Below are 25,851 nucleotides of genomic sequence, written 5' to 3'. Positions count from 1 at the left end.
TTTACTACACTTAAGGACATTAACGAAATATGCCAAGAAAACAAAAAGAAGAAATACCAAATTAAAGTGAAAGAATCCTTGCCTATGTTACTTATTCAGTTACCAAATGGGGAAAAAAAGACGAGGGGTATTGTACATGTACATCCAATTTTATCAATTCTTGGCATAATTTCTACACGTAGTATTACACCCCCCCCCCCATCTTTCCCAAGCAACTTTTTACTAAGCTTTCATTTTTCACACTGCATCCACCTTTCCATTGGTATAAATATTTTTGACCTTTTGATCTTGACGGCAGATTTTGACCCACTTTTTAAAAATTTTAACCTTGGCCATAACTTTTGAACACTTTGTGCTAGAGCTTTTATATTTCACACGTATGTCTCTTATGTCATCTTTCCTTGGGTACAAATAATTTTTTTAACCTTTGAATCTGACATTTGACCCCCTTATAAAATAAACCTTTAACTCTGTATAGAAGGTTTAAATGGTTGGTGCTTAGGCTTTCATATTTCATAACCAAATTAAAACACACTTATAGGAAACATGCTTATCGGGAATTGACGCGTATAGTGAAGAAGTGATTTTCATTTCTCCTCTTGACTTAAAATATATTTAACATTTAACAAATATAATGAATAATGCTTATAACCAAGCCAATTTTCCCATCCCCTGCACTTTGTTGTAACATGTTTTCCTGTATCTTCATTGACACATCTCTTCTTTGGCTAACAGTTGTGTGATCCTTTGATCATGACCTCTACCTATGAATTTGACTTGCATTTGAGAAACTTCAATGTTACTTTGTAAAACATTGCCAAATGGGGGCATTAATGTTTCATAAACACATCTTGGATTTTTAATGAAAAGCTTTCAAATTTCTTCATATTTTGCCCCCTTTGTACTTGTTTAAAATAAATTAAATCAAATCCCATAAGAAACATCATATTTATTCCGCATTAGTTTTCTCTCTGTTGTGTACTTTTTTCTTCTTTTTAGATTTTTTGCCTTCCTCCTGGATATTCGATCCAGAACTTCTGTCATTCATACTAGTTTCCAGGTCTGATTCTGAACCCTTTGTTTTGGGCCCTACTTTCACTTTCTCATTAACACTGTTCTGCTTTCGTTTTCTTGTTTGTTTGTTGACAACAGGACTGGTAACTGTTTCTGTTTCACTTGTTTTCACTTTCTTATTTTCAGCAGCCTGACCCGCAGTGCCTGTCTTATCTTTATTTTTCCTTTTTCTGGCATTTTTATTATGATTCCTGAAAGACATCAAAGTAGATATACAACTCAAGTTCACTTAACAAATGACAATAACAGTCAGATATCAATGTCAAATTGAGAAACTTACATGAATGGAGTTGTATTCCCTACTTTTTAGTAACTTACATGTTAGGAGTTGTCTTTCCTTGCTTTGAGTAACTTACATGATAGTTGTGAATTTTAGTAACTTACATGTTAGGAGGAGTTGTCTTCTCTAGATTTGAGTAACTTACATGTGAGTAACTTACATGTTAGGAGTTATCTTCCCTACCTTTGAGTAACTTACGTGTTAGGAGGAGTTATCTTCCCTAGCTTTGAGTAACTTACATGTTAGGAGTTATCTTCCCTAACTTTGAGTAACTTACGTGTTAGGAGTTGCCTTCCCTAGCTCTGAGTTATAACTTACATGTTAGGAGTTATCTTCCCTAGCTTTGAGTTATAACTTACATGTTAGGAGTTATCTTCCCTAGCTTTGAGTTATAACTTACATGTTAGGAGTTATCATCCCTAGCTTTGAGTAACTTACATGTTAGGAGTTGCCTTCCCTAGCTTTGAGTTATAACTTACATGTTAGGAGTTGCCTTCCTTAGCTTTGAGTTATAACTTACATGTTAGAAGTTGTCTTCCCTAGCTTTGAGTAACTTACGTGTTAGGAGGAGTTGTCTTCCCTAGCTTTGACATGATTCCCTGGTACTCTTTCCTGATGTCTGTGTTAAAGGAACCTTTCAGACTCTCCAACTTCTCTGTGACTTCCTCGGGAATCTCCTGTAAATCAACATCCTCAGTAGTGTTATAAGACGTATCTTTAAACTTTTCATAAATCTTTTGTTGATGTAGTACTAATTTATGGATATGTTGCAGTGTTGGGACAATGAAACTACAGAAGGGGTGGGTGGAGGGGTGGGGGTGAGGGGTGGGGAGTAATTAGCGAGCTTTCATCATCAAACCTTTTAAAAGGGAAAAAACTAGAAACATATTTACCTCAGGTTTTTGTGAGCAGTTCAGATATTTCCTAAGTATGACACAAACATCATGTACTAGTTTTGTTGGAAATGCTTCCTTTGAAACCAATCGCAATATCTAGACATAAATAAATAAAAGTTAACTTAAGACATACTGTTGCAATCTAAGAAATACACATTCTGCCCAAAGATTTAACAGAAATTATTCTGTGGGGTAAAAACAGTACATTTTTAGAAAAAGCATTGGTGAGATTTTATCTCGAAGTTAACAAAAGCACATGTACATGTAAAAATGTAAATTCCAAATTCTTTACCCTTGAAATGCCAGCAACCAGAGAAAGTGAGAATTCTGTCCAGGCCTCCTCTCCTAATGTCTTCTCCTGCGGAACATCAACACAAATAATCATGTCCTAATATACTAACTGTTCAGGCAAGAAAGTAATCGAGATTAGTTTGTTCACTGTTCCCTATCAAATTGTCATACACACTTACCACATCCTTGTTCAGCATGCCTGACAGAAGGTAACAGGCCTGGGTCTGTGAATGGAAAGGAGTGAAGTATAAAACACGGACATATAACAGAGGATAAGATATAATGATAATATATTTGATCTTATCAATACCTTTATGAACACTTTCACTTGGTCGTCCTGAATCGTGTTTAGCAGTGTTTCTGTTACTGGCCAGAACAAGACCTAGACAAAGAAAATATACAAATCACTGAAACTGAGAACAATTTTCTTTATCGTTTCTTTGTCATGTGTTTATTTAATTATCTGTCATTTATTTCGTATTTTGAATATGAAAATCATCAGTTCTTGAACATTAAAGGATGTCTTTACTTACAGGAAACTTGCTGAACATATTGTAGAAAAATTCTCTATGGAGTTTCTGTTTCCTGTAAAGAAAACCAATAAAAATCAAAAAGTATATGTACATGTATCTGTGCTCACAAAAGACACAAATGTTAGCTTCTATGAGTGTATTCAGTGCCAATTATTAGCATATATCAAATGTTTATGTACATAATGGTTAATTTTAACACTGAATAATATTCTAGACTAATGATTCAGACTAAGTTTGGAGAAGAGAGATATACAGTGGACCCTCGTTTATCCGGACGCTTTGGTTCCCAGACAATTTGTCCGGATATGTGAAGCATCCGGATATCTGAATCACCAGTTAAACAAGACAGAATAACATTTTAAAATTTCGTTCCGATGAAGAGAGTTATCCGGCGTCCGGATATCTGAAGGTCCACTGTACTTGTGTGATAAGTATAAAATGTACAAACTTTTTCTGGAGGAAATCCCTGAGATTTGATTGGACAACATCAATTACCATGTGGTGGACCGTCTCCTGATCCTGTCACAAGATACACAGAAAAGTCTAATGTCTCAGGATTCCATATAAACAGAAATAAAAGACAATTTTCAATGCTTCCAATGTATCATAATGCTTCGTACAGAATTTTTTATAACTTTTAAAAAGCACCTGCACAGTTTAGTGAAAGACCATATTCTCATCCAAAGATTGTGACTTACATTAAATGTACAGTTAACTTTGGTCAGTACCAACATATTTAATAACAAGGGCACCGCAAGGCAATGCATCTGTTTGCAAAGAGCATATCCATACAAAGCAGCATTCAGATCCTGATGTAAATTATGTTACTTCCCTTTCATACAACGCTAACTTACTCACATAGGAACACACAACTGTGTTACTTTATCCCCTTTAACTCTGTTGTGAGGGAATAATATCCATGCTATTTCATTGTATGTCATTACACTTCCACTATGCACTATTAACTAAATCCCCTCCATCTTCAACGGGGAATGAAAACTAGCATGAATTCAAATTTGATATTTTTAACCAAGAACTTTGCTGGCCTGGAATAATAAACTGATGAAATGAAAAGTTGTACAAACCCTTTCTTTTTCCTCCTTCTTGTCTTTTTCTTTCTGACTCTTCTTAGATCTTGTCTTCATTGGAGAAGGTCCCAAACTGCCCATTTCCAGGTTCATTAATAACCGGATCTATCAAATAATAAAATTACTTTCAATCTCCGAACAATATGTCTCCAAACAAAAATCATTTCTTATGTATCAGATATCCTGCAGTATTTCAAAGATTTTTCCTGGTTCCAATCCAGAAAATGTCTTCACATTCAAAAATTAACTAGAACTGTCCAAACGGGACAAAATACCCTCCGCTGGGTTTTTCAGAAGTAAGTTTTTCCTTAATAAAGATATGTATCAAACATGAACTAGAACTGTCCAAACAGGACAAAATACCCCCCGCTGGGTTTTTCAGAAGTAAGTTTTTCCTTATAAAGATATGTATCATGTATCATGTATCAAACATGAATTATGAAATTTTTCTTCCAGTGACCTTGAACTTCCCCAAATGACCTTGGGTCAAGGTCATGACACACCCTTGGATCATGGGCAATCTTTGTGTGAAATGAAAACCTACCAAGTTTATCCATAAGAAAGATATGGACAGGACACGAATTATCAAATTTTTCTTCCAGTGACCTTGAACTTCCCCAAATGACCTTGGGTCAAGGTCATGACACACCCTTGGGCAATGGGCAATCTTTGTGTGAAATGAGAGCCTACCAAGTTTATCCATAAGAAAGATATGGACCAGACACGAATTATGAAATTTTCCTTCCAGTGACCTTGAACTTCCCCAAATGACCTTGGGTCAAGGTCATGACACACCCTTGGGCCATGGGCAATCTTTGTGTGAAAGAAGAACCTACCAAGTTTATCCATAACAAAGATATGGACCGGACACGAATTATGAAATTTTTCTTCCAGTGACCTTGAACTTCCCCAAATGACCTTGGGTCAAGGTCACGACACACCCTTGGGCCATGGGCAATCTTTGTATGAAATGAGAGCCTACCAAGTTTATCCATAAGAAAGATATGGACCGAACACGAATTATGAAATTTTTCTTCCAGTGACCTTGAAGCAGGGATTCAAAATTTTTTTTGTCATGGTCAAGTCCAGGACTTGAGGAGTAAATTTTAGGCAAGTCCGAGGAAGAAATTTCAGAGTCCATATATACCTATACATAATTAAATTTATGTAACTTATAATTTATTTTCATTTGTTGCATTGAATAAATAAAGACTCTATGTATTAATACATGTTTTATTTTTCCTCCATAAACTGTCATATAGTCATACATGAGTATTTCAACACAATACCAGACTGATAGATTACTGGTACATTACAATAACTTTTACAAATACTCACTACTGAATAAACCATCTGTTACAATAAGTAGAAATTAGAATGTGCTGTAAGTCACAGCTAAACCCGAAATTTAACAAACTCATTGCCATTTGTCATATAGGAGGAAACATGAGGAATTGCGTAAAAGCAGGAGTCTAACCGGAACGGAAAATAAAAAGACGGATTGTATTTTCGAAACGTTCGTAATGTTTTATGGGTATTTTAACGCCCACAAACCCACATTTTTACTTAATACATTTGAGAATTTGCTTTATTTTTAGCTTTACGATCATTTTTTTAACTTATAAAAAAAGATAAACAAGAAACATAGCCAAGTCCCAGAACTTTGGCGAATTCTAAATGCCGAGTCCGGATCCGGAATTTGTTAATCCGGGACGTCGGGCTTGAGGATTTTTGAACCCCTGCTTGAAGTTCCCCAAATGACATTGGGTCAAGGTCATGACCCATCCTTGGGCCATGGGCAATCTTTGTGTGAAATGAGAGCCTACCAAGTTTATCCATAAGAAAGATATGGACCGGACACGAATTATGAAATTTTTCTTCCAGTGACCTTAAACTTCCCCAAATGACCTTGGGTCAAGGTCACAACACACCCTTGGGCCATGGGCAATCTTTGTATGAAATGAGAGCCTACCAAGTTTATCCATAAGAAAGATATGGACCGAACACGAATTATGAAATTATTCTTCAAGTGACCTTGAACTTCCCCAAATGACCTTCAGTCAAGGTCATGACATACCCTTGGGCCATGGGCAATCTTTGTATGAAATGAGAGCCTACCAAGTTTATCCATAAGAAAGATATGGACCGGACACAAATTATGAAATTATTCTTCCAGTGACCTTAAACTTCCCCAAATGACCTTTGGTCAAGGTCATGACCTATCCTTGGGCCATGGGCAATCTTTGTATGAAATGAGAGCCTACCAAGTTTATCCATAAGAAAGATATGGACCAGAAATGAATTATGAAATTTTTCTTCCAGTTACCTTGAACTTCCCCAAATGACCTTGGGTCAAGGTCATGACACACCCTTGGGTCATGGACAATCTTTGTGTGAAATGAGAGCCTACCAAGTTTATCCATAAGAAAGATATGGACCAGACACGAATTATGAAATTTTTCTTCCAGTGACCTTGAACTTCCCCAAATGAATTTGGGTCAAGGTCATGACACACCCTTGGACCATGGACAATCTTTGTGTGAAATGAGAGCCTACCAAGTTTATCCATAAGAAAGATATGGACCGGACACGAATTATGAAATTTTTTTTTTCCAGTGACCTTGAACTTCCCCAAATGACATTGGGTCAAGGTCATGACCTATCCTTGGGCCATGGGCAATCTTTGTGTGAAATGAAAGCCTACCAAGTTTATCCATAAGAAAGATATGAACCAGACACGAATTATGAAATTTTTCTTCCAGTGACCTTGAACTTCCCCAAATGACCTTGGGTCAAGGTCAAGACACACCCTTGGGCCATGGGCAATCTTTGTGTGAAATGAGAACCTACCAAGTTTATCAATAAGAAAGATATGGACAGGACACGAATTATGAAATTTTTCTTCCAGTGACCTTGGACTTCCCCAAATGACCTTGGGTCAAGGTCACGACACACCCTTGGGTCATGGGCAATCTTTGTGTGAAATGACAACCTACCAAGTTTATCCATAAGAAAGATATGGACCAGACACGAATTATGAAATTTTTCTTCCAGTGACCTTGAAGTTCCCCAAATGACCTTGGGTCAAGGTCATGACACACCCTTAGGTCGTGGGCAATCTTTGTGTGGAGTAGTAGATTCTAATGTCCCTCTGTAAGAAAGATATGGACCAGACACGATTGCACAGACAGACGGACAGACAGACAGCTAGACAGACGGAACAGATGGACAAGGTGATTCCTATATACCCCCCAAACTTCGTTTGCGGGGGGTATAAAAAAAAAAACAAAACAAAAAAAAAAAGAATTGTTGTTCTTACCACGAGGAGGCAGGCATCAGACACATCATTCACAATCTGTTTGGTTGTTACTAAAACAAAGGAAAACAAAATTTATTACTTTCCTTTGAAATGAAATTTCACTGGTTGAACTGTGAGATGTGACTGCCTTGCTATGCACAGGAGAAAAAGAAAATTGCTTATTTGCCCTTTTATCAACTATCTACAAAAATGTATCTGTTTGTCAAAAAAAAAAAAAAACCTTTTGTGGAGAACTGAATTGCATTGTTCATAGCCTCCAAGTAACGATCCCTGGACACTGCCATATTACCATGAATCTACAAATGGTTGCATTTTCATTGAAATATTGATATAATACAAACATACATATTTTGGTTTTATTTGTCAGAGATCTCAAACATATCGATGGTAACCTTCATATTGAGAGCACATTAAAATATCAGTGAATTTCAGAATTTTTCCCTACAGACTTGACCTACCTTGGCCTTTCTATACAGCAGTCTGAACATACTACCCGCTTTTTTTCCCAGTTCCCCCTCCATCCCCTCCTTGTGTTTCTCTGTGCTGGCCAGGAGCTCCAACAGGGGGAAGATCAGATCCTGTAAGTACACAATAGTTATATCATAAGTAGGTCAATCACACAGAAAAGATACCAAGTCTTTTGATTCAAATGCTTGGGAAAGCTTTGTTTACCAAATAAACTCATGTACTGTAAGTATTTCAAATGTTTCAAAATTGTTGATAATTGTCGTGGAAAATTAATTCATTTTAAGCAAAGTTAAAATATGATATATAGACACTTCAATGATGCATCAACTTAACTTAACATGCTGGAAAGTAGCTTGTCACTTTTTACACTTTCTATGTAATGAAAATCATATCATACTTACCAAGGTTAAATCTGCAGGAGGCTGGCTCTTGACTAGAATTTCTACCAAATCCAGCACTCTACAGAAAACAAAATATAAAACTGCACATAGAGTAACTTAAATTATCCCCCCCCCTAAAATTTTCAATCAATCACAACATCCCACTGTTAATGATATTTGTTGAAATTAAGTCCATTTACATTTTTTCTCACTATTTTAAATGTAACTCAGTTTTCCATGTACCTGGTTTTAAATGCCAGAAGCTGCTTTTTATTCTCCTTGGCCTCTGCTTCTTTCGTCTTCCTCATGTTTTTAAACACCTGAACCAGAGCTCCGTCAAGCTTGAACATTGTCTCATCGTCCAGGTCAGGTTCAGACTGTAAATACACAGGTCAAGAATTTAGATCAACTCAAAATTCTTTCTTTTTTAACCTCAAGTTGATTTTAATGATGAATGGAGTCTACATTAAAGTTTGCTTAATCTCTACGTTTGTAAAAATTCCAAGCATTTGTTCTGTCTTAAGCCACTTTGAAACTCATCGTAAAATTAACTTTGTTATTCACTCCCGAGACTTTTCAATCCTCCACCTAAACAACTTGATCCTTACCTCCTCCTCACTGTCAGATTTTTCTGCGGCCTCCCCCAGGGCCGACTTGACAGCGCTCCTGAACTCCTCATTCACCTCCTCTTCCCGCTCCTCATCTGATGATGACTCCTCTGACTCCTCATCCTCTGATTCCTCTTCATCTGTCTTCTCATCCTCTTTTTCTTCTTCTTCATCCTCTAATGCTTCCTGTCCATTTTCCCCATCTTCATTTTCCATATCTGATACATCTTCTATCATATATAGACAATTAAATTTTATACCATTCTTCCAATGGAGAAATTGATATAAAGGCCTATGGGCAGCAGTGCTCACTTGCATTTCATTTGATACTAAAACACATATCTTCAAAAAATATTGCTTATTCTTAAATAAATATGTAACTATGATTATATATATATTCGATAAGATTTATTTTGATAATAAAACTAAATACACTAACCCTCTTTCTCATCCTCAAAGCTGATTGGTGTACTCTCATCTCCTTTCTCAGATTTGAGTACCTGAAATTTATAGAGTGACAGAGACCAACATGTCTTACCTGCATGTTATTGAAAGATAATTACAGTGCCAATTAAAAAAAATATATATACACATACATCAAAATATTTCTTGTGTTCTCTCACTATCTTAAACTATCAATATTTAGTAATCCTTGAATTCCCCAAAATTAACTATCTGAATTTAGATACATCTTCATCCAACATTATGTGCACTGCACTTTCTATATAATATATAAAATTATACTGTATACAACAACACTGGTTACAGGCCAGTCTTGTCCTTACGTCTGTAATGAGGCCTAGTGAGTCCGGGGTCACATGGTCAGTCAAACAACCAAAGGTTGTCTTAGCAGCCAGTCTGGCAAAGCTGGACCCTTGTGACATCATACTCTGTAATAACTCCGTCACCACCTCTATCCATTCTGGCTCTGTTAGGAAAAACATTAAATGAAATACAGTAACACATTGCAAGATTCAATATTAAAATCATATTTTCAACTTTCTACATTTTTAGAAAAAAATTGTGTATATATTTATCTATTGGAAAACTCCCTGACCTGACTTTGCAGACTTGACTGTAGATCTTCTTTTGTGTTTCACAGCTTTGTTGTAGCATATGTGTATATCCTAAAATGATAAAAATTCAATGATTTATGCAAAGAAATAAAGCAAATGGCTTTGTGATTATATGAGTTGAAGTTATCAAGATCTTGGTCGACATGATTTATATCTATCACATTTTCCTCAAAACTTCAAAACTTTCTCTTTATGAAGGTTCACATTTGAAGGACTGGTGCCTCAAAGTTTGGCATGCAAAGGTCATTTCAAACATCTGAGGATTCACATTTTGATTCCAAATACATCTTTTCCTCAGAGTTGCTCATTAAAATATTGACAAATGCTAGTAAAGCACAGTTAGAACGAAAAAAAAAAACTTTAATGTGACCTTTCAATACCTAATTGCAGTTAACAGAAGTTATTGTTTACTGTTAAATCAGATGATTGGCTGAAAATGATGCCACATCATAGAGGCAAGTTCATTCAAGTAACTACAGTTAGGACAGAGCTTCATGCTGAATGTGTACTTTGGCTTGAGACAATGATATCCGATTCCTTTATAACATGTAAGGACCTTCTAAAATTTATCAAGCATAAATCAACTAACGTGACTACAGCAGTATAGTCGGAGAGCTTGCTTCCTTTCTTCAATGATTTAGATTTGTAACAATCCTTGAGTGTGATGTGAAGACATTAACATGTTTAAAAAGTTCAACTAATTCGAATGATGTCTGTTTATCTAATGACCCCTCACAGAAGAGCTATTAAAATTTACTGTGGGTAGATAATTGTATATATTTGAAGATAGCATGCATTCAAATGGAGTAATCAAAGTCATAAATTAAGAACTTTAATGTCAAGGGAGGAGACGCTATAATGTTTATACAAATGACATCAAGCTGACCTAACCAACAAGGACACGTCTTTGTATATTGATGCAACATCCCCTACCTTGTCTATATAACACCATGTAAACATAACGTCATCTCAAAACAAACAAAATTGTAACAGGTTCTTTTCTCATACTGCCTCATTATTATATCACTTACTTGACGTGAATGAAGCAAACATCACAATGCATCCCTCTACACAAAGTCAACACTCTTGAGTATTATAATGGATGTGACCTTGTTGTCACAAGTAAACATGCGACACTTACACAACAGGAAGTAACCCATGTAATACAGGCTCCTATATAAGCTCGTTTTCAAGGGGATCTCGTTAACCACTACATGTGCACGTAATTCCAGAGATGCTTTACATCAAGAGGTACTTGAATTTGTGTTTTAGACATTAGCAAAAAAATCTCATCTGAGTGGAACATGAAAGTCCTCAGTTTGACAGATAAGACTCTTGAATGTGACTTACATGAGGCTCTATTAACCAAAGATTCACAGACAAAAATCAAAGATGGCAATGTGCACATAGTCCACTTAGGACATTTTGAGTATGGATTTGACATGATTCTAGCCCTGAGGCCCCAGACTGAGGAAAAGGTTTGGATCCACTCCTCACTCTCCTATCAGAGTGATCTAGTGGACAGGAGTGGTCAGTGTTTGTCCAGTGTGAACCTGCAGCAATGTAGTGCTCACTTTGCTCTGTTGTCCGACAACACTCAGGTGTTCACAGATTACCAGAACAAGTGTGTCAAGCATGTGAACCTCTCTGGTGAAGTAGTTGAACTGTTCACCACTTGGCCATTACGGCCCTGTGGAATATGTGTCACAAATAATGAAAGTGGGACAGGTGTCTTAGTTTCCCTTGAGGACACTGTTTCCTATCAACCCACCAATGCTAACCAAAGAATGGTACGGCATTACAGTCTTAAAGGTGACATCATCTCAATATACCGATGTGATGAACTATCTGATGATGAAACTCCTCTATTTAACAGACCTGATGCAATCATCCAAAATCACAACAAAGACATCTGTGTTGTTAATCGCACTGGCTTTGATTCGGGTGAAGTTTGCATCATCACAGAAGATGGAAACCTCAAGTGTCGTTACCAAGGCAACACCTTAAATTTTGACCCCTGTGGCATTTGTTGTGACAGCAAAATGAACATAATTGTTAGTGACTACACTAACAGCTGCGTTCACCTCCTGACCCCTGAGGGGGAATTCGCCGCCTACCTCCTGACTAAAGACAACCTGATGGGGGACCCCTGGTCCCTGGGGATCCACAATGACTACCTGTGGGTGGGGTGTAATGGAGGGAAAATCGGACGTTACAGGTTGATTCATGATGAAGAAGATTCCTTGAAAAAAATAGTCATTCAACTATAATTTTTTCCCCTTTTGAAACTAACAAAGCCTTCTTTATCTGTTTCAACTTATTTGAAGAGTCATCTGATCATGTTGATTAGATCGTCACTCGTAGGACAATTTCAAATTCATCTGAGAAAATGTACCACTTGTGTCTCCTATGAAAATGGAAGTACATGTGCTGACAAATTCAAGTGTCCTAAAATTATTCCTTTTCTGGTACAGCAAAGAATATGTCATTCAGCATTATGTTAGAATTGCTAAATACTCATAGTGTAAAATGTTAATAGATTTAATTTATTTTATCTATTCTGCAGGTATTGGGATGTTTATTATACAAATAAATGTACATATAGTTATAAATTCACAATTTACATGTAAATCTAATTAGCTTGTGGTGGTTTTTTTTTTAATTCAAACCTGCTATTTTATAGTTGAAATTTTATCAAAATTGCATAAAAACATATTGTACTTCTTGAAGTTGTATATATAAAATATCTGAATAAAAAATAACCAGAATTTGTTTGCTTCTCTCTGTCAACAGCTCTATGAATAACAAGAGGCCCATAGGCCTTATAGGTCACCTCAGTATCATGTAACAACTTTCAAACAATTGAATTTGGTTCATGTTTTAAACCAGAGGCCACGAAATTCACAATTTTGAAAGAGGCACCATTGTTAATCATAATTTTAAACTTAGCATGCTTACTCTTTTTACTTAATACCTAGAGGTATATCAGAGTAACAAAGAGAAATGCACTTCCACTTTTAACTATAACCAGTTGTGCACCCCACCCCAAAGGAACCCTGACCCTGGAACCACATATTTCAAAATTTTGGAAATTTTATCATAAATTTTATTCCATCATAAATGGTTGATAAATTAATACCAAAGAGCAGATCTCAAAGCATTAATTTATTTTCAGACTATGTAATCCTCCCCCCCTCCAATACCTCTGACCCAGGGGGCATGAAATTTTGCTAGATGCACCTTTCTTCATCATAAATATATATCCTTGGATCATTAGCATAATACACAAGAGTAATGGAATAGATTTTCAAAGGATTAATGTATTTTCACTATATAATCAAAAGAGCCCCCCCCCCCCCCCTTACACCAAATGGCAAAACCTCTGACACAGGGACCATGAAATTCACAAATTTGGTTGAGGCGTTATAACTTTATACTAGATTAGTTAATTTATTACCCAGGAGGAGAGAAGATTTTGAAAGAATTAATGCATTTTCACAATATATTCAATAGAGCCCTGCCCTAACACCAGAACCCCTAACCCTGGGGCCATAAAATTCACAATTTTGGAAGAGGCACTCTTGCTCATCATAACTATGTACTTAGTTAGTTTATTTAGTACCCAGGAGCAGAGAAGATTTTCAAAAAATTAATGCATTTTCACTATGTAATCAATAGAGTCCCGTCCTAACACCAGAACCTCTGACCCTGGGGCCATATAATTCACAGTTTTGGAAGAGGCACTCTTGCTCATCATAACTATGTACTTAGTTAGTTTATTTAATACCCAGGAGCAGAGAAGAAGATTTTCAAAGAAATAATGCAGTTTCACTATATAATCTATATAGTCCCAACCTAGCACTAGAACCCCTGATCCCAGGGCCATGAATTTCAAAATTTTGGTAGAGGACTCAATGCTCATCACATTCATGCTAACAGTTTGCCTGCTTGATGTCCAGGAGTAAAGAAGAAGATTTTAAAAAATTTCATTAATTTTAGTGGTTTTTGGCCCCACCCCTCAGGCCCAAAGGGGGCAGGGACCATGAAATTCACAATTTTTGCTCCCCTTCAACCATAGAAAATTTGTATACAAAATTGTATACAAAATTTGGTTGAAATTGGTTCAGTGGTTTCAGAGAAGAAGGTCAAAATGTTCAAATGCTAACATACAACGGACGATGGATGCTGACGGACGAAAACGGATAGCAATAGGTCACATGAGTGACTCAGGTGACCTAAAAAATCTAAATATGGTACATAAGTCTTTGGTAACTGGACAGGAGAATAATGCAATTAATTGCATTTCTTATCAAGACAAAAATCAAGTACAGGCCAGTACAAATCTGTGCTTCAAGATCAGATACTAGTAAACAACCTTAAAGATTTCATTTCTTATAATATAATCAATTAGCCTCAGCATGTAGATTAAATCCCATTTTACATGATGTTCACTCCAAGTTCTTGCTCATTGCATTTGGGTCCATCAAGTTTTGCTAATCCGGGCCAAAGGTAAATGCAATAAATAAGTTAAGGGTGTTTCAAGTAATGACACCCCCGTCTCTCAACAAATGTGTGGGAAAGGAGACCTTAAACTTCACAGATTTTTTTCCCATTCTTCTTTAGCTTTTACACTGAAATCATTTCTCTCTTCTCAGCAGTACAAAATGTTAAAGAAAGTATAGAATTAGTGAGAAATTACTTAAATCAAGATCTTTGCACTACTGTATACTAGTATATTCAAGCAGAAATGAATAAAAGGAGCTTACCTGTAAAGCACTGACAGAATTTTCTTTGGAGACAAACAAATGGAGAGCATGGAACACAAACAACAAGAGAAAGGCTCTGTGAATGTCCAGTCTCTCTGGATTGTTAGCTGTATTCTACAACAAGATGTCACCAGTTTACAGGAATGGTTTAATACATGTATCCACTGGAATCCAACATTTTGTAGTATTCATTGGTATTATTAAAATTTTTGAATGGAGAAAAAACTAACCTTTTCCTGCATTCCCATTAAACAAAGAACTGTCTTGACCCACTGTTCCATCTCCTATAATATAACATAACACATTGTACAAAATAAAAGAAAAAGATGAGAAACATTCTATGTTAACAAAATTCTGATTTATCAGAGGAATGCTAGCTTACGTCTTCAGAAAAACTCAGGACTGGAGTTACCACTTCTGTCGCTTCTATTAAATCCTGGAAACAAACATAGAGCAACCCTAATTCATGACTCAAAACTGAATTCAAATTATATCTCACCTAATGTAAGCATCTTTGAAACATTGTTTGAAAAGTTTACAGAGCAGATAAAATATGTATGTGACAACTGGGGTCCACATATGGAAAGTCATTGCTCCAGCTCTGCATAAGATAATCAGGTTGGACTGTAATCACCCCATTTTTTTTTCTACAAAATATGTCATGCTATCAGAGGTTCAGACATTTATAAGATTTCTTCATAGAAATCTGAACAAAAAAAAATCTCATCATGTGCATGACTCTTAGCTGATTAACTACCCAAAATTTTCAATATTTACTATAACACTTCTAATGCAGTCACACAAATTTATGAGATGCCAGAAAGTATCAAATCAACATCACTGATGAACTTCATATTCAAAACATTTTAATTATTTACTCCAAAAAGGTAACAACACTGAAATTAATACCTGGTACATGTAAAGATCTTCAACAATAGAAAGTTCTGGAATGAATTACCAGGTATATATCATATTTTCTGTCAGCATTATTCTCTTCATTTCCAATATTAGGTCCTCTACATTCTCTGTATAGACTGATAGACAAAGGGACCAACCCTCATAGGCTAACCATTAGGTCATTAGATGCTCATGGTCTGTTATGAAAAGTAACAATATTTTTCTAATTTTTCACACTTTCCTGACTGACGTACCTGGAAGTATTTACAGAGCTGACATGCCGTGTCAAGGTATATATCTAATGAGGAGGTCTTTGTTTTCTCTGTAAAAAATGATAAGCTGAAATAATTTAAATGGCTTTAATCTGAGAAACTCATTAAGGTACTTGTAACTAGTGCTAATTTCTCTGTATAGTGTAAGCGTAATTAATGACAAACTCTATGCATTGGAGACTTAAACAACGTTTATCCAGAAGTGTACCATGTTCATTCAAATTTTATCATTGCACTATTGCGCATGTGAATGTATGTGCGTAATGACATATCATATTGTCTACACAATCTATATAATTTTAATATGCTAAATATGAAAGTATTTAATTCAAAAGTATTAGGTCATTATGCACGCATGCATACATGAGCATGGTGACCATACTTTCTTGTTGAAGTCCATTACATCTATCTATGTTCTAAATCCCACCCCGTTTGGTTGAAAACCAAGGGAGTTATAGCTGTTTAAAGTTTGAGCAATCAGATTGCAGCGCACGTACACGCACATGTATGCATGTGCATGGTGACCATACCTTCTTCTAGAAGTCCATTATATATATCTAATTTTTCACACTTTTCTGGTTGAAAACCAAGGGAGTATAGCTGTTTAAAGTTTCAGCCAATCAGCTGTATGCATGTGCATGGTAACCATACCTTCATGTAGAAGTTCATTATATATATCTATGTTCCAAATCCCATTCTGTTTGGTTGAAAACCAAGGGAGTTATAGCTGTTTAAATTTTCAGCCAATCAGATTGAAGCACACGTGCATGCACGTGTTTTCATGATGATTGCTATATATCATGTTGTAGGATATCCTAAAGCGTGGCTATGTTCAAAATTTCAAAAGATTTCGTTAAAAAACAAGAAAGATATTGAGACTTTAGTTTCAGCCAATCAGAGCGCGTGAGATCTTGCTATTTACACCATGTCATATTGTCTATGGTACTAATATATCCTTATATAATGAGTTTCAAAGCATTTCATCAAAAATGTAAAAAGTTTCGCCCATATCAATTAAATCGGTCATTTCACGACGCTCTTGCAAGCACGTGCGCGCAAATAATTTAAATGGCTTTAATCACTCCCGGACTACCCAGGAAGAAGAAAAATAATAATAATAATAAGAAACAACTCATTAAGTTCCCCAACTTGTAATTACTTTCCAGATGTATTTCCTCTCAGCTGTGACTGAATGTCAAAGTTAATCCATGTGACACATGTATATATACCTGTATTATAGCTCAGTAGGTTACTGAGAGCTTTGTAAAAGTTGTCTTGGAATGCCTTCCTCAGTTTTTCCTCCATTGGCTGAGTGTTGAAAGAACACTGTAATTAAATTAGAATGTCCGATTTCAATTTGAATACCATCCTCATCCCCCCCCCCAAAAAAAAATAATGGTTACAAGATGTTCTCGACTCTTTTAATACTGCCATTTATCAGAGGTTCAGACATTTTAAAGATTTCTTCAGTTAAGAAATCAGACAGTCATATTTTCATCAAATCAATGGCAGTCCGAGACATTTTTTCAACAGATTTAAACTAGGGAAAGTAGTTGTTTTCATGATGTTATGGATCTTTTAGGGCAATACAATGAAAACTTTGTAGATAATTCATAGAATCTTATGTAGAGCATTAGCTCTAGAACATTTTAGAAGCCACTAAAACACACAGGTATTTACAGTATTCCTGTATCCCCTATCAACTTACATGTGGGATCTCGGAGGACTTGGACTGGACCGTCCAGAAGGAATGAAGACCCAGGAACTGTAGAAGGCGGAGCTGCCAGGCATGATCATCGGAGGTGCTGGGGAGGGTCACTAGCATACGGACCTGGGTGGCCACATGCTGAATCCCCACCATGTTCTCTTTAGGGCTAATGGTAAAAGATGGATAATAGCTTAGACTTGTCAGTAGATCTACACAATGTCATAATATTCACCATGGAATCTTTTCTTGAGACTTTTAAATTATACTGACTTGATCTGAGTACTTTAGTATGTAGATTTAATTGATCTCCATCAATCAGTACTTACTCTTTGGCATATTTTTTGAATGTTTTCATTAAATTCTCTCCATATTGTCTAGCTGCCTCTGTACTAAGCTGAAATAATTTTTTTTTAAAAAGTAGAATTATACCTACATGTAAACAAATGAATTTGAAGAGATATGTTTCCTCTCTTTTTAGCACTTACAGATTGAATGATAGTTTCCAAGGACCGTGTAAGATTGGCACCCTTTGGACACTGTGTTTCATGGAAACAGTGGAGCACTTTAATAGAATTGTCTGTATTTTCTGAGGATTTTACATAGGCGACTAACCCATTCATCTAAAGAGAAGAAAACATCAAGAGTCAAGACTGGAGTACAGATTTGTTCACTGGGTTATCAAAGACTTTAAAAAAGGAGGGGTGTCTTCTTTTCATTTCCAACCACCACATATCAAGCTATAAACTGGCAAGCTAGACTTACAAACTGGTGAGCTAGACTTACAAACTGATGAGCTAGACTTACAAACTGATGAACTAGACTTACAAACTGGTGAGCTAGACTTACAAACTGATGAGCTAGACTTACAAACTGGTGAGCTAGACTTACAAACTGGTGAGCTAGACTTACAAACTGGTGAGCTAGACTTACAAACTGGTGAGCTAGACTTACAAACTGATGAGCTAGACTTACAAACTGATGAGCTAGACTTACAAACTGGTGAGCTAGACTTACAAACTGGGAGGCAGCCTGGTGGACAGGATTAGTTTTCTTCTGTTTACCGTCTATGACTTTAACCAGGACCCTCACAACACTAGCAGGTAACAGGCACTCAATCTGTAGGAGTTCATCAAGTACATATACAGGTATGGGAACAGAATTAGAAAATTATGACTTGTATGGTTTGAACATCATTATCTTGAATACCATAGACTAACCTCTTCAGGGCTTGTCAGATGAGGCAGAATTTTTGTCATAAGGTACAGTCCCACACTCACAGAACTGTGGTGTTCCTTGCTAAACAAAAGATCTAAAATAGAAAAGAAAAAGAAGGACAGATAATCACAGATTACACAGCTCACCCCACCAATGTAATCCAAACAAATGTTTTAGTATGCAGATGCAATATACATGAAAGTTTGGTCTGGGTAGGATAGTAACTTGGGAATGAACTTGTTCCATAATAGTTTTCGTTTCTTAATCATCACTAATAAGTATGATTCAGCATCTGAAGCAAATCAGGTAGTGTGCATCCTTAAATGCATTATTCATGGCAGTTTTGACTGCATGAGAGTTATAGCCATAAAGAAAGTAGGGAGTGAATTTTGATTATATAGCCTTAAAAGAAACTCGGAATGAACCTTCATCAGAAAAATTGAATCTGGTCAATCATCCAGAAAATGTAGGTCAGATCCGGAATCATTTATCCAAAAATTTCAGTTTATTTTTTTCTTGAATAAAATACAAAACATACTATAAAAACAAGAATTACAAATGTATACATGTACTGTAGATCACTAAATTTTCGCGATACCTTATTTTCGCGAGATTGTCACTGACTCTTGATTAGCGAGACAAAATTTTCACGAATTCTGGTTATTGCTCTATATAATCTTAAGGAATACTATTATATGCGAGAATTTAATTTCGGCGAGGACACTGTCACGCGTAATTACGCGAAAATAAAGTTCTCGCGAATAAAAAGTGATTTACAGTATTTTAGTTGAAATCTAACTCTACCTCTTCCTTCTGTCCAGAAATCGGTGAAAGAAATCTTAGCTGTGGTCAGCTGCTGAACAATTTCATCATTTATCAGGTGTATCACAGGGTAGGAAGATGTCGAGAGCTAGAGAATAATAATCACGCACAGTCACTATTAAATATTCTCCAATACAACTTTCCTTAAATTTCATTACCGTGGCTGTTGCTGACACTTGTATGCCTGTTTATATTAAATCAAAATGTCTGTACTATAGCATTTTTAAAAATATCATTTCATTATGGATATAACAGGTATGAAAGTACCTTAAAAGCTCTTCATTATTATAAAATCAAAATGTCATGTTATCAGAGGTTCAGACATTTATAAGATTTCTTCACAGAAATCAGAAATAAAGTCTTCATCATTTACATGACTTTCCTATAAACTGCTTTCTGCATTAATGCTAAAGATTTAGGATAATTTAAAGCTTATATGTAACAAAAATGCAAATCACTTCTTACTGAAACACATATAGATTTACTTCTATTACAAATAACAACAAACCTTTATAACATTCCAAATATGTTTAAGATTCTCAGCACAAAATATCACTGATGATCCCCAGTATGTTTTCAAAAAGGCTTTGTCCACTGTTTTCTGAAATGTTTATTGTATATGTCATTCTAAACTTCATCTGAATCTCAGAGAGAAATAAGAGAATCAATGAGAAGTGTGACCTATTGTAGACGTACTTTTTTCCACGAGGTCATAATTCCGCGGAATGTCAATTTCTGTTTAATCCATGGGTAGAAAATTACGCAGATTCCTTAGAATGTCACTATACATGTATGTCTTACATGCATGTTAAGCACACTTGGACAAATTTCCGCTAAAATTTTGTGACCGCTTTTTATTTATATTACCCAGGAAAAAGTACTTCTACAGTATTTAAGATATTTATAGCCCCTGTACCGGGTGGTATTTCTGACAGGCCAGCAGTAGGAGGAGGGTGTCTGGGGAACACCCCGTCCAGCCCTGGGTCAGGTCAGCCTCGATCTCACTCCAAACTGAGGCTTTAAAGATGTCCGCTTTCACCTGGAAAAAGAAAGTTTGCTTTATTTATTATTTAGTCACAAGGAAACTTGGTGATCCCAACCCAAAACAGTGTTTTGTATCCAATAATTTGCTGATACTCACTGTTTTAAATGCATTTTAGTCCATGATTATCTTACAATAACTGTGATTTAATGTAAATGTATTATATTTGGCGTGTACGATATCTGGCGGAAATTGGTTTTTGAACATGCTAGTGAAAATCTGATTTAACGCATTTCTCAATGTTCTTATTTATGTCTATGTGTACACGACATTTAGTGTTGTACTTGAATTAGTGGAAGTTTCTCTCCACCAAAAGCACTAAATAGAATACACAGCCAAATATAATAAGTTTACAGTAATTTCCTAAATTTTCTCTGTCTTAATTGATATACCCTTCCTCTAACTAAGTTGTATCCCTTGAGAAGTTTGCAGAGTTCTCTTAATTTCAAGTCTCAGATTTGATAATATATGAAGATAAAATGCCCAAATCGAGTTACATTGACCTAATTCTGAGTTGTAACACACCTTTCTCTCACGATACAAGTTTACAAGGTCCCTAAAATTCAAAGCACGAAAAACATAATCGAGGCACAAAACACTAATGTACAGATGCAAGAGCATCAAAGCCTATTCCATCAAAAGAAGGGCATATATATCATATTTTCATTCTTTATAATAATAGGATGTCCTGTAAGATTTTAACATAATGTTTAATGCAATCAAGGTCTCTCTCTACCATAACATTTGAGAGAGTCCAATACTACCTGTGAGGCTATGAGTGATATGGCATAAGTTGAAATCTGTTTTAGGTAAGCTCGGTTTCTGCAGACTTGTACCAGACTCTGGACAACTTTCTGTACTTGTTCTTGAGTTGCACTGGCTATTCGATCAGATTGAGCTAAGGTCAAATAGGCCAACACCTTCCCAAGTAATATATTTCCCTGCTCCTGCAATGTTCAAACACCAAGTTCTTTAGTGCCATCTAATAAATGTTTTGGTACTGATAATACTATTTGATAGTTTTTGTTCAGTGTCTAAAATGCTTCTTCACGAATGAGCAGATGTAATTAAAAGAATGAGAAGAAGCAATAAAAAATCCAATATTTATATATGAGTTTCACTGCTAACAGAGAAGTTACTTACAGATCTGGATTCCTTCTGTGTAAACTTGAGATGTTCAGCCACAGCACCGAGTATCACATCAACATTTACTGCAGGGAAAGATCTGAGGATCTGTCAAACATAAAGCTTCTTTTTAAATAATAACTTTCACAATATTGATATACATGTACTGCTCAGTATTTACCCCATTAATGTTTACTATGTCTTCCCTTGAAAGGATTTTCCTTTCACTATATGGTAATTCATACTTTGACTTAAGAGTTGCATCCCATTAAAAAAAAACAAGATGTGTTTGTGAAACACTGATGATGGATGGATTGAAGGTCAAGGCCAAAATACTGTAAACGTATTACATTTGGCTGTGTATTCTTTTTAGCGCCTTTCGCGGAAAGCAGCCTCCGCTAAATCAAGTACATCACTAAATGCTTTGTGTAAAAGGCTTTGTCTTGTTGATATGGAATACATTTACTGTGAAATATGTGAAATATGTGAAGTATGAAAGCCTTTGCCCTAACTGTTCAAAAGTTTTGAAATTTAAATTTGGGTAAATTCTTGCAAAATTGGATGAAATTTCAATGTCAAGTTCAAGAGTCCAAATATTGTGGTACTTGTCCAAAGGGAATACACATGTGAAATATGAGTCAGAGCCCAACCTATCAAAAGTAATGGGCAATCTTAAACTTATTAAGAACAAATGCGTACAAAGAGGATGGACATGACAAAAACTATTTGCCCCCAAATCCTCAATTACAGAGCATCAAAAGTTCACATTCATTTGCCTTGAAATTGTAACTAAATAATCATGCATATAGTATGTACAATAAACATTTAATTTTTGTCACCTAAAGTCTTGTAAATATGCATTACTTAATTTTTTCATATCATAAATTGACAAATTGTTTTCAATGTAAACCTTATCGCTAAAAATATTTTACAATTGAAATGAAAGACATTGAAAACAATAAACTTTTTCTACAATCCAAAAAAATTCTACATATGAACAAGAAACAAAGGAGCTGTGTGACAGTGCATTCATTATGTTTCCTGAAAGTGTGAAATATTGAAATTAAATGCACATTCACCTGACAGAGTGCCACTGAGAAACCATGCCTGGCTGATTGTCGGTTGGAGGCTAGGCCCTTAATGAGCCTGTTAATGGAATACTGCAACTCCTCACAAATCTCTGACTACAAAATAGAAAAAGAAAATAAGAAAACTGTAAATTAAATCATAATTAAATTAATATGGTTCAAAAAATGAGGGACAATCTAATGCCTTATATAAAAAAAAACTAAGATAAACTTTATTATAAAGAAATGAATGCTTTCATTCATATCCACATAAAACTAGAAATATGGCCAATGCATATACTGATATAGGACACGAATGTCCCTAGTTTGTTGTGAAAATTAGTTTTAATGCACGAAGATAGAATTCACAGTATAACATAAAGCATCTGTCCAAAGTGGCAAAAGAAAATATCACTAATATACAGATTTAGAGATCTATATAGACATAATAGCTAGGACAACCACCACAATCAGGTCTAGTACAATCACAAAATTTAGCTTCTTAGCTAGAATTACCTATGAAGCTTTACTTACATACCTCAGGTAGCTTTATTTAGCTATTTCAATGCAACTTTTTGCAATTTTTTCTTTTCATTAAAAAAAGACAAAAAATCGCAAGTAAATGACTATTAATATTTACACTAGGGAGGTTTTAAAAAACAATCAAAAGCAGAGATAAAGGTAAATATCAGTATCTTGAATATTGGATATCTCACATTGTGCTGTATAATGACTGATCTATTGTCATGTTAACCAGAACTGGACTTCTTTGTTATTTCATTCTAGGAGTAACTGTTGTTTAGTTTATAGCCCCAAAACTTTCAGAACTTTGATTGCAATTGCCCAGAAAAAGACATTTCTTCAAGAGTAATTTTTTCATGAATTGTTTTCCGAGTTCAACAGGTCTGGTACAATCTCTAGATTTAGCTACGTAGCTTGATTTACCTACTTAGCTTTATTTACCTACCTGAGGTAGCTTTATTTAGCTACCAAATCAATTTATTTCTATAAAAAAGCATTTTTCTCGGGGTGTGCAGAAATTCTCATTTTGATGCAGTGATCATTTTCAACTTTGAAGTCATCTGAAAACAATTCATGAAAAAATCACTCTTGGAGAAATGACTTTTTCTGCGCAATTGCAATCAAAGTTCTGAAAGTTTGGGGGCTATGTATGACAGTTAGAACAGTTACTCCTTGAATGAAATGACAAAGAAGTCCAGTTCCGGTTAACATGACAATAGGTCGGTAATTATTCAGCACAATGTGAAGTAATCATATTCAGTCATGCCTCACCGCATGCATGAGAGAGGACAGTTAACCAAACAACGGAATTACATGTTTTGCTCTAAATTGTCCAAACGCAGCAATGTATAACCTATCTCTGCTTTGGATTGTTTTTTTTTAAACCTCCCTAGTATTAATATTCATTTAATTGCGATTTTTTGTCTATCTTTAATAAAAAGAAAAAAATTGAAAAGTTGCATTGAAATAGCTAAATAAAACTACCTGAGGTAGGTAAATAAAGCTGCGTAGGTATATCTACCTACGTAGCTAAATCTAGTGATCACTGCATCAAAATGAGACTTTCTGTACATCCTCAGAAAATGTATTTTAAAGAAATAAGAATGATTTGGCAGCTAAATACTGCTACTTCATGTACATATACTGGTGAATAAACATATACATATATTAAGTTATGGATGTAAATCAAGCTACGTAGCTAAATGAGTAAATATAGTGATAGTACCAGACCTGTATGTCTGATAAATATTTACCTTATCAACTTGTCTTTTGTCTATGTCATCAACCAAAGCTTTAGAAGCTTGTATTATCTTGTTCTGGTTTGATTCAGCTAATTGCCAAAATTTGTTTAACAGAGATTTGTCAACTTTATGGGCTTTTTTGGAACCCATGATCATGCCTGGCACCTAACACATGTGCGTTTGTCAATGTCTTCAAAACGCTTAATTATTTTCATATTTTCTACTGGGAATGTAAAACGCATAATTAACGTTGTGACGTCACACTGTAGATAACTTTATCGTTGAATTATTCTTATGTTCATTAATCAGACATTACAATTAAACTCTAAGGACAAAGTCTAGAGATCAAATTTGGTGGGACTTGAAGAAAGGCCTTGTCACAAGGTAGCTGCAGAGCTGTAGCGTTATGGTTTTATATGTTGGTCTTCATTGGCGTCGGAAGCAAATTGAAGGGGGGGGGGGTGGTAATTAAGTTGAAGAGAAAAAATTAAACCTCCAAAAATAAACTTGACAAGCAAATAAAACAGGATTTTTTACACATTTTCGGGTGAATTTCACCTTTCTCCAGGATTGGACAATCATCATGATCATCTACCTTTCACTACCTAAGTCTACCAAGGTTTATACAAACACACAGACATATAGACAGACAGACAGACGAACGAACACAGCAACAAATTATATAACCCCAAATCTTCGATTATGGGGGCATAGAATATCGTTAAGTGAAAGAATTTTTAAAAACACATACAGTATTTACTTTATTTAATTTTTTTTTTCAATCCATCTTCGAAATTAAATTTTCACAATGTTGCTAAAAACAATTAACTCAGAATTTCAAGAACCAAGTAGGCCTAATATTTATGTCAGAGGTCTGCGATAAGGTCATCGTAAAAAGAAAAGGACGACGTCTCTCAGAAACTAAAGATGAAACTGTATGTACACCGTACGTGTAAGTTAAAAGTGCAAATTTCGGGGAAAATATGTCAAAAGAGAGACCAAGGTCTAAACTTTTTGCACGTATGCATTATCCCCACTTTCAAGTACCAAAATTATCAGCATATATATAAGGTTTAACATAAATATCTTGAATAGTTTAATTCATGATTTGTAAAAAGTGGCATCAAAGTCAAAGAAAAGTCAAATATCAAAAATATTGAT

At 35.4% G+C, this 25,851-nt stretch overlaps 1 protein-coding gene across 1 annotated transcript; it reads right to left on the bottom strand.

Annotated features, from left to right (window-relative positions):
* Positions 1-934: 934 nt before the first annotated feature.
* LOC134240854 (myb-binding protein 1A-like protein) lies at positions 935-24,875 on the bottom strand. The gene is made up of 35 exons (XM_062722927.1): positions 24,703-24,875; positions 22,940-23,044; positions 21,879-21,968; positions 21,500-21,682; positions 20,610-20,732; positions 20,202-20,294; positions 19,676-19,781; positions 18,874-18,965; positions 18,671-18,772; positions 18,142-18,276; positions 17,983-18,050; positions 17,657-17,822; positions 17,178-17,274; positions 15,931-15,998; positions 15,162-15,215; positions 15,010-15,063; positions 14,780-14,893; positions 9,995-10,064; positions 9,723-9,865; positions 9,377-9,437; positions 8,938-9,167; positions 8,573-8,706; positions 8,351-8,408; positions 7,940-8,059; positions 7,702-7,777; positions 7,482-7,531; positions 4,160-4,267; positions 3,523-3,593; positions 3,075-3,126; positions 2,852-2,923; positions 2,721-2,765; positions 2,543-2,608; positions 2,248-2,346; positions 1,913-2,031; positions 935-1,265 (listed from the first exon to the last, which is right to left on the bottom strand). Exons 1-35 carry the CDS (start codon positions 24,844-24,846, stop codon positions 950-952), a joined length of 3,684 nt encoding a protein of 1,227 aa, XP_062578911.1. The 5' UTR covers positions 24,847-24,875; the 3' UTR covers positions 935-949.
* Between the last annotated feature and the right edge of the window lie 976 nt (positions 24,876-25,851).

The sequence above is a fragment of the Saccostrea cucullata genome, unplaced genomic scaffold, assembly GCF_032062105.1.
Source record: "Saccostrea cucullata isolate Sc308-1 unplaced genomic scaffold, CSIRO_AGI_Scuc_v1 ctg247, whole genome shotgun sequence".
In the NCBI taxonomy this organism is placed as follows: domain Eukaryota; kingdom Metazoa; phylum Mollusca; class Bivalvia; order Ostreida; family Ostreidae; genus Saccostrea; species Saccostrea cuccullata.
The sequence above is the reverse complement of the archived record's forward strand: the minus strand, read 5'-3'. Positions and strand labels throughout refer to the sequence as shown.

Coding starts and splice junctions, on each gene's coding strand:
- LOC134240854 (XM_062722927.1), bottom strand. CDS start 24,846: ATGATCATGGGTTCCAAAAAAGCCCATAAAGTTGACAAATCTCTGTTA. Junction 15,216..15,930: donor AGCTCTGTAAATACTTCCAG/GTACGTCAGTCA, acceptor GTTTGTTTCCAG/GATTTAATAGAAGCGACAGA. Junction 9,438..9,722: donor CACTAGGCCTCATTACAGAC/GTAAGGACAAGA, acceptor TATAAATTTCAG/GTACTCAAATCTGAGAAAGG.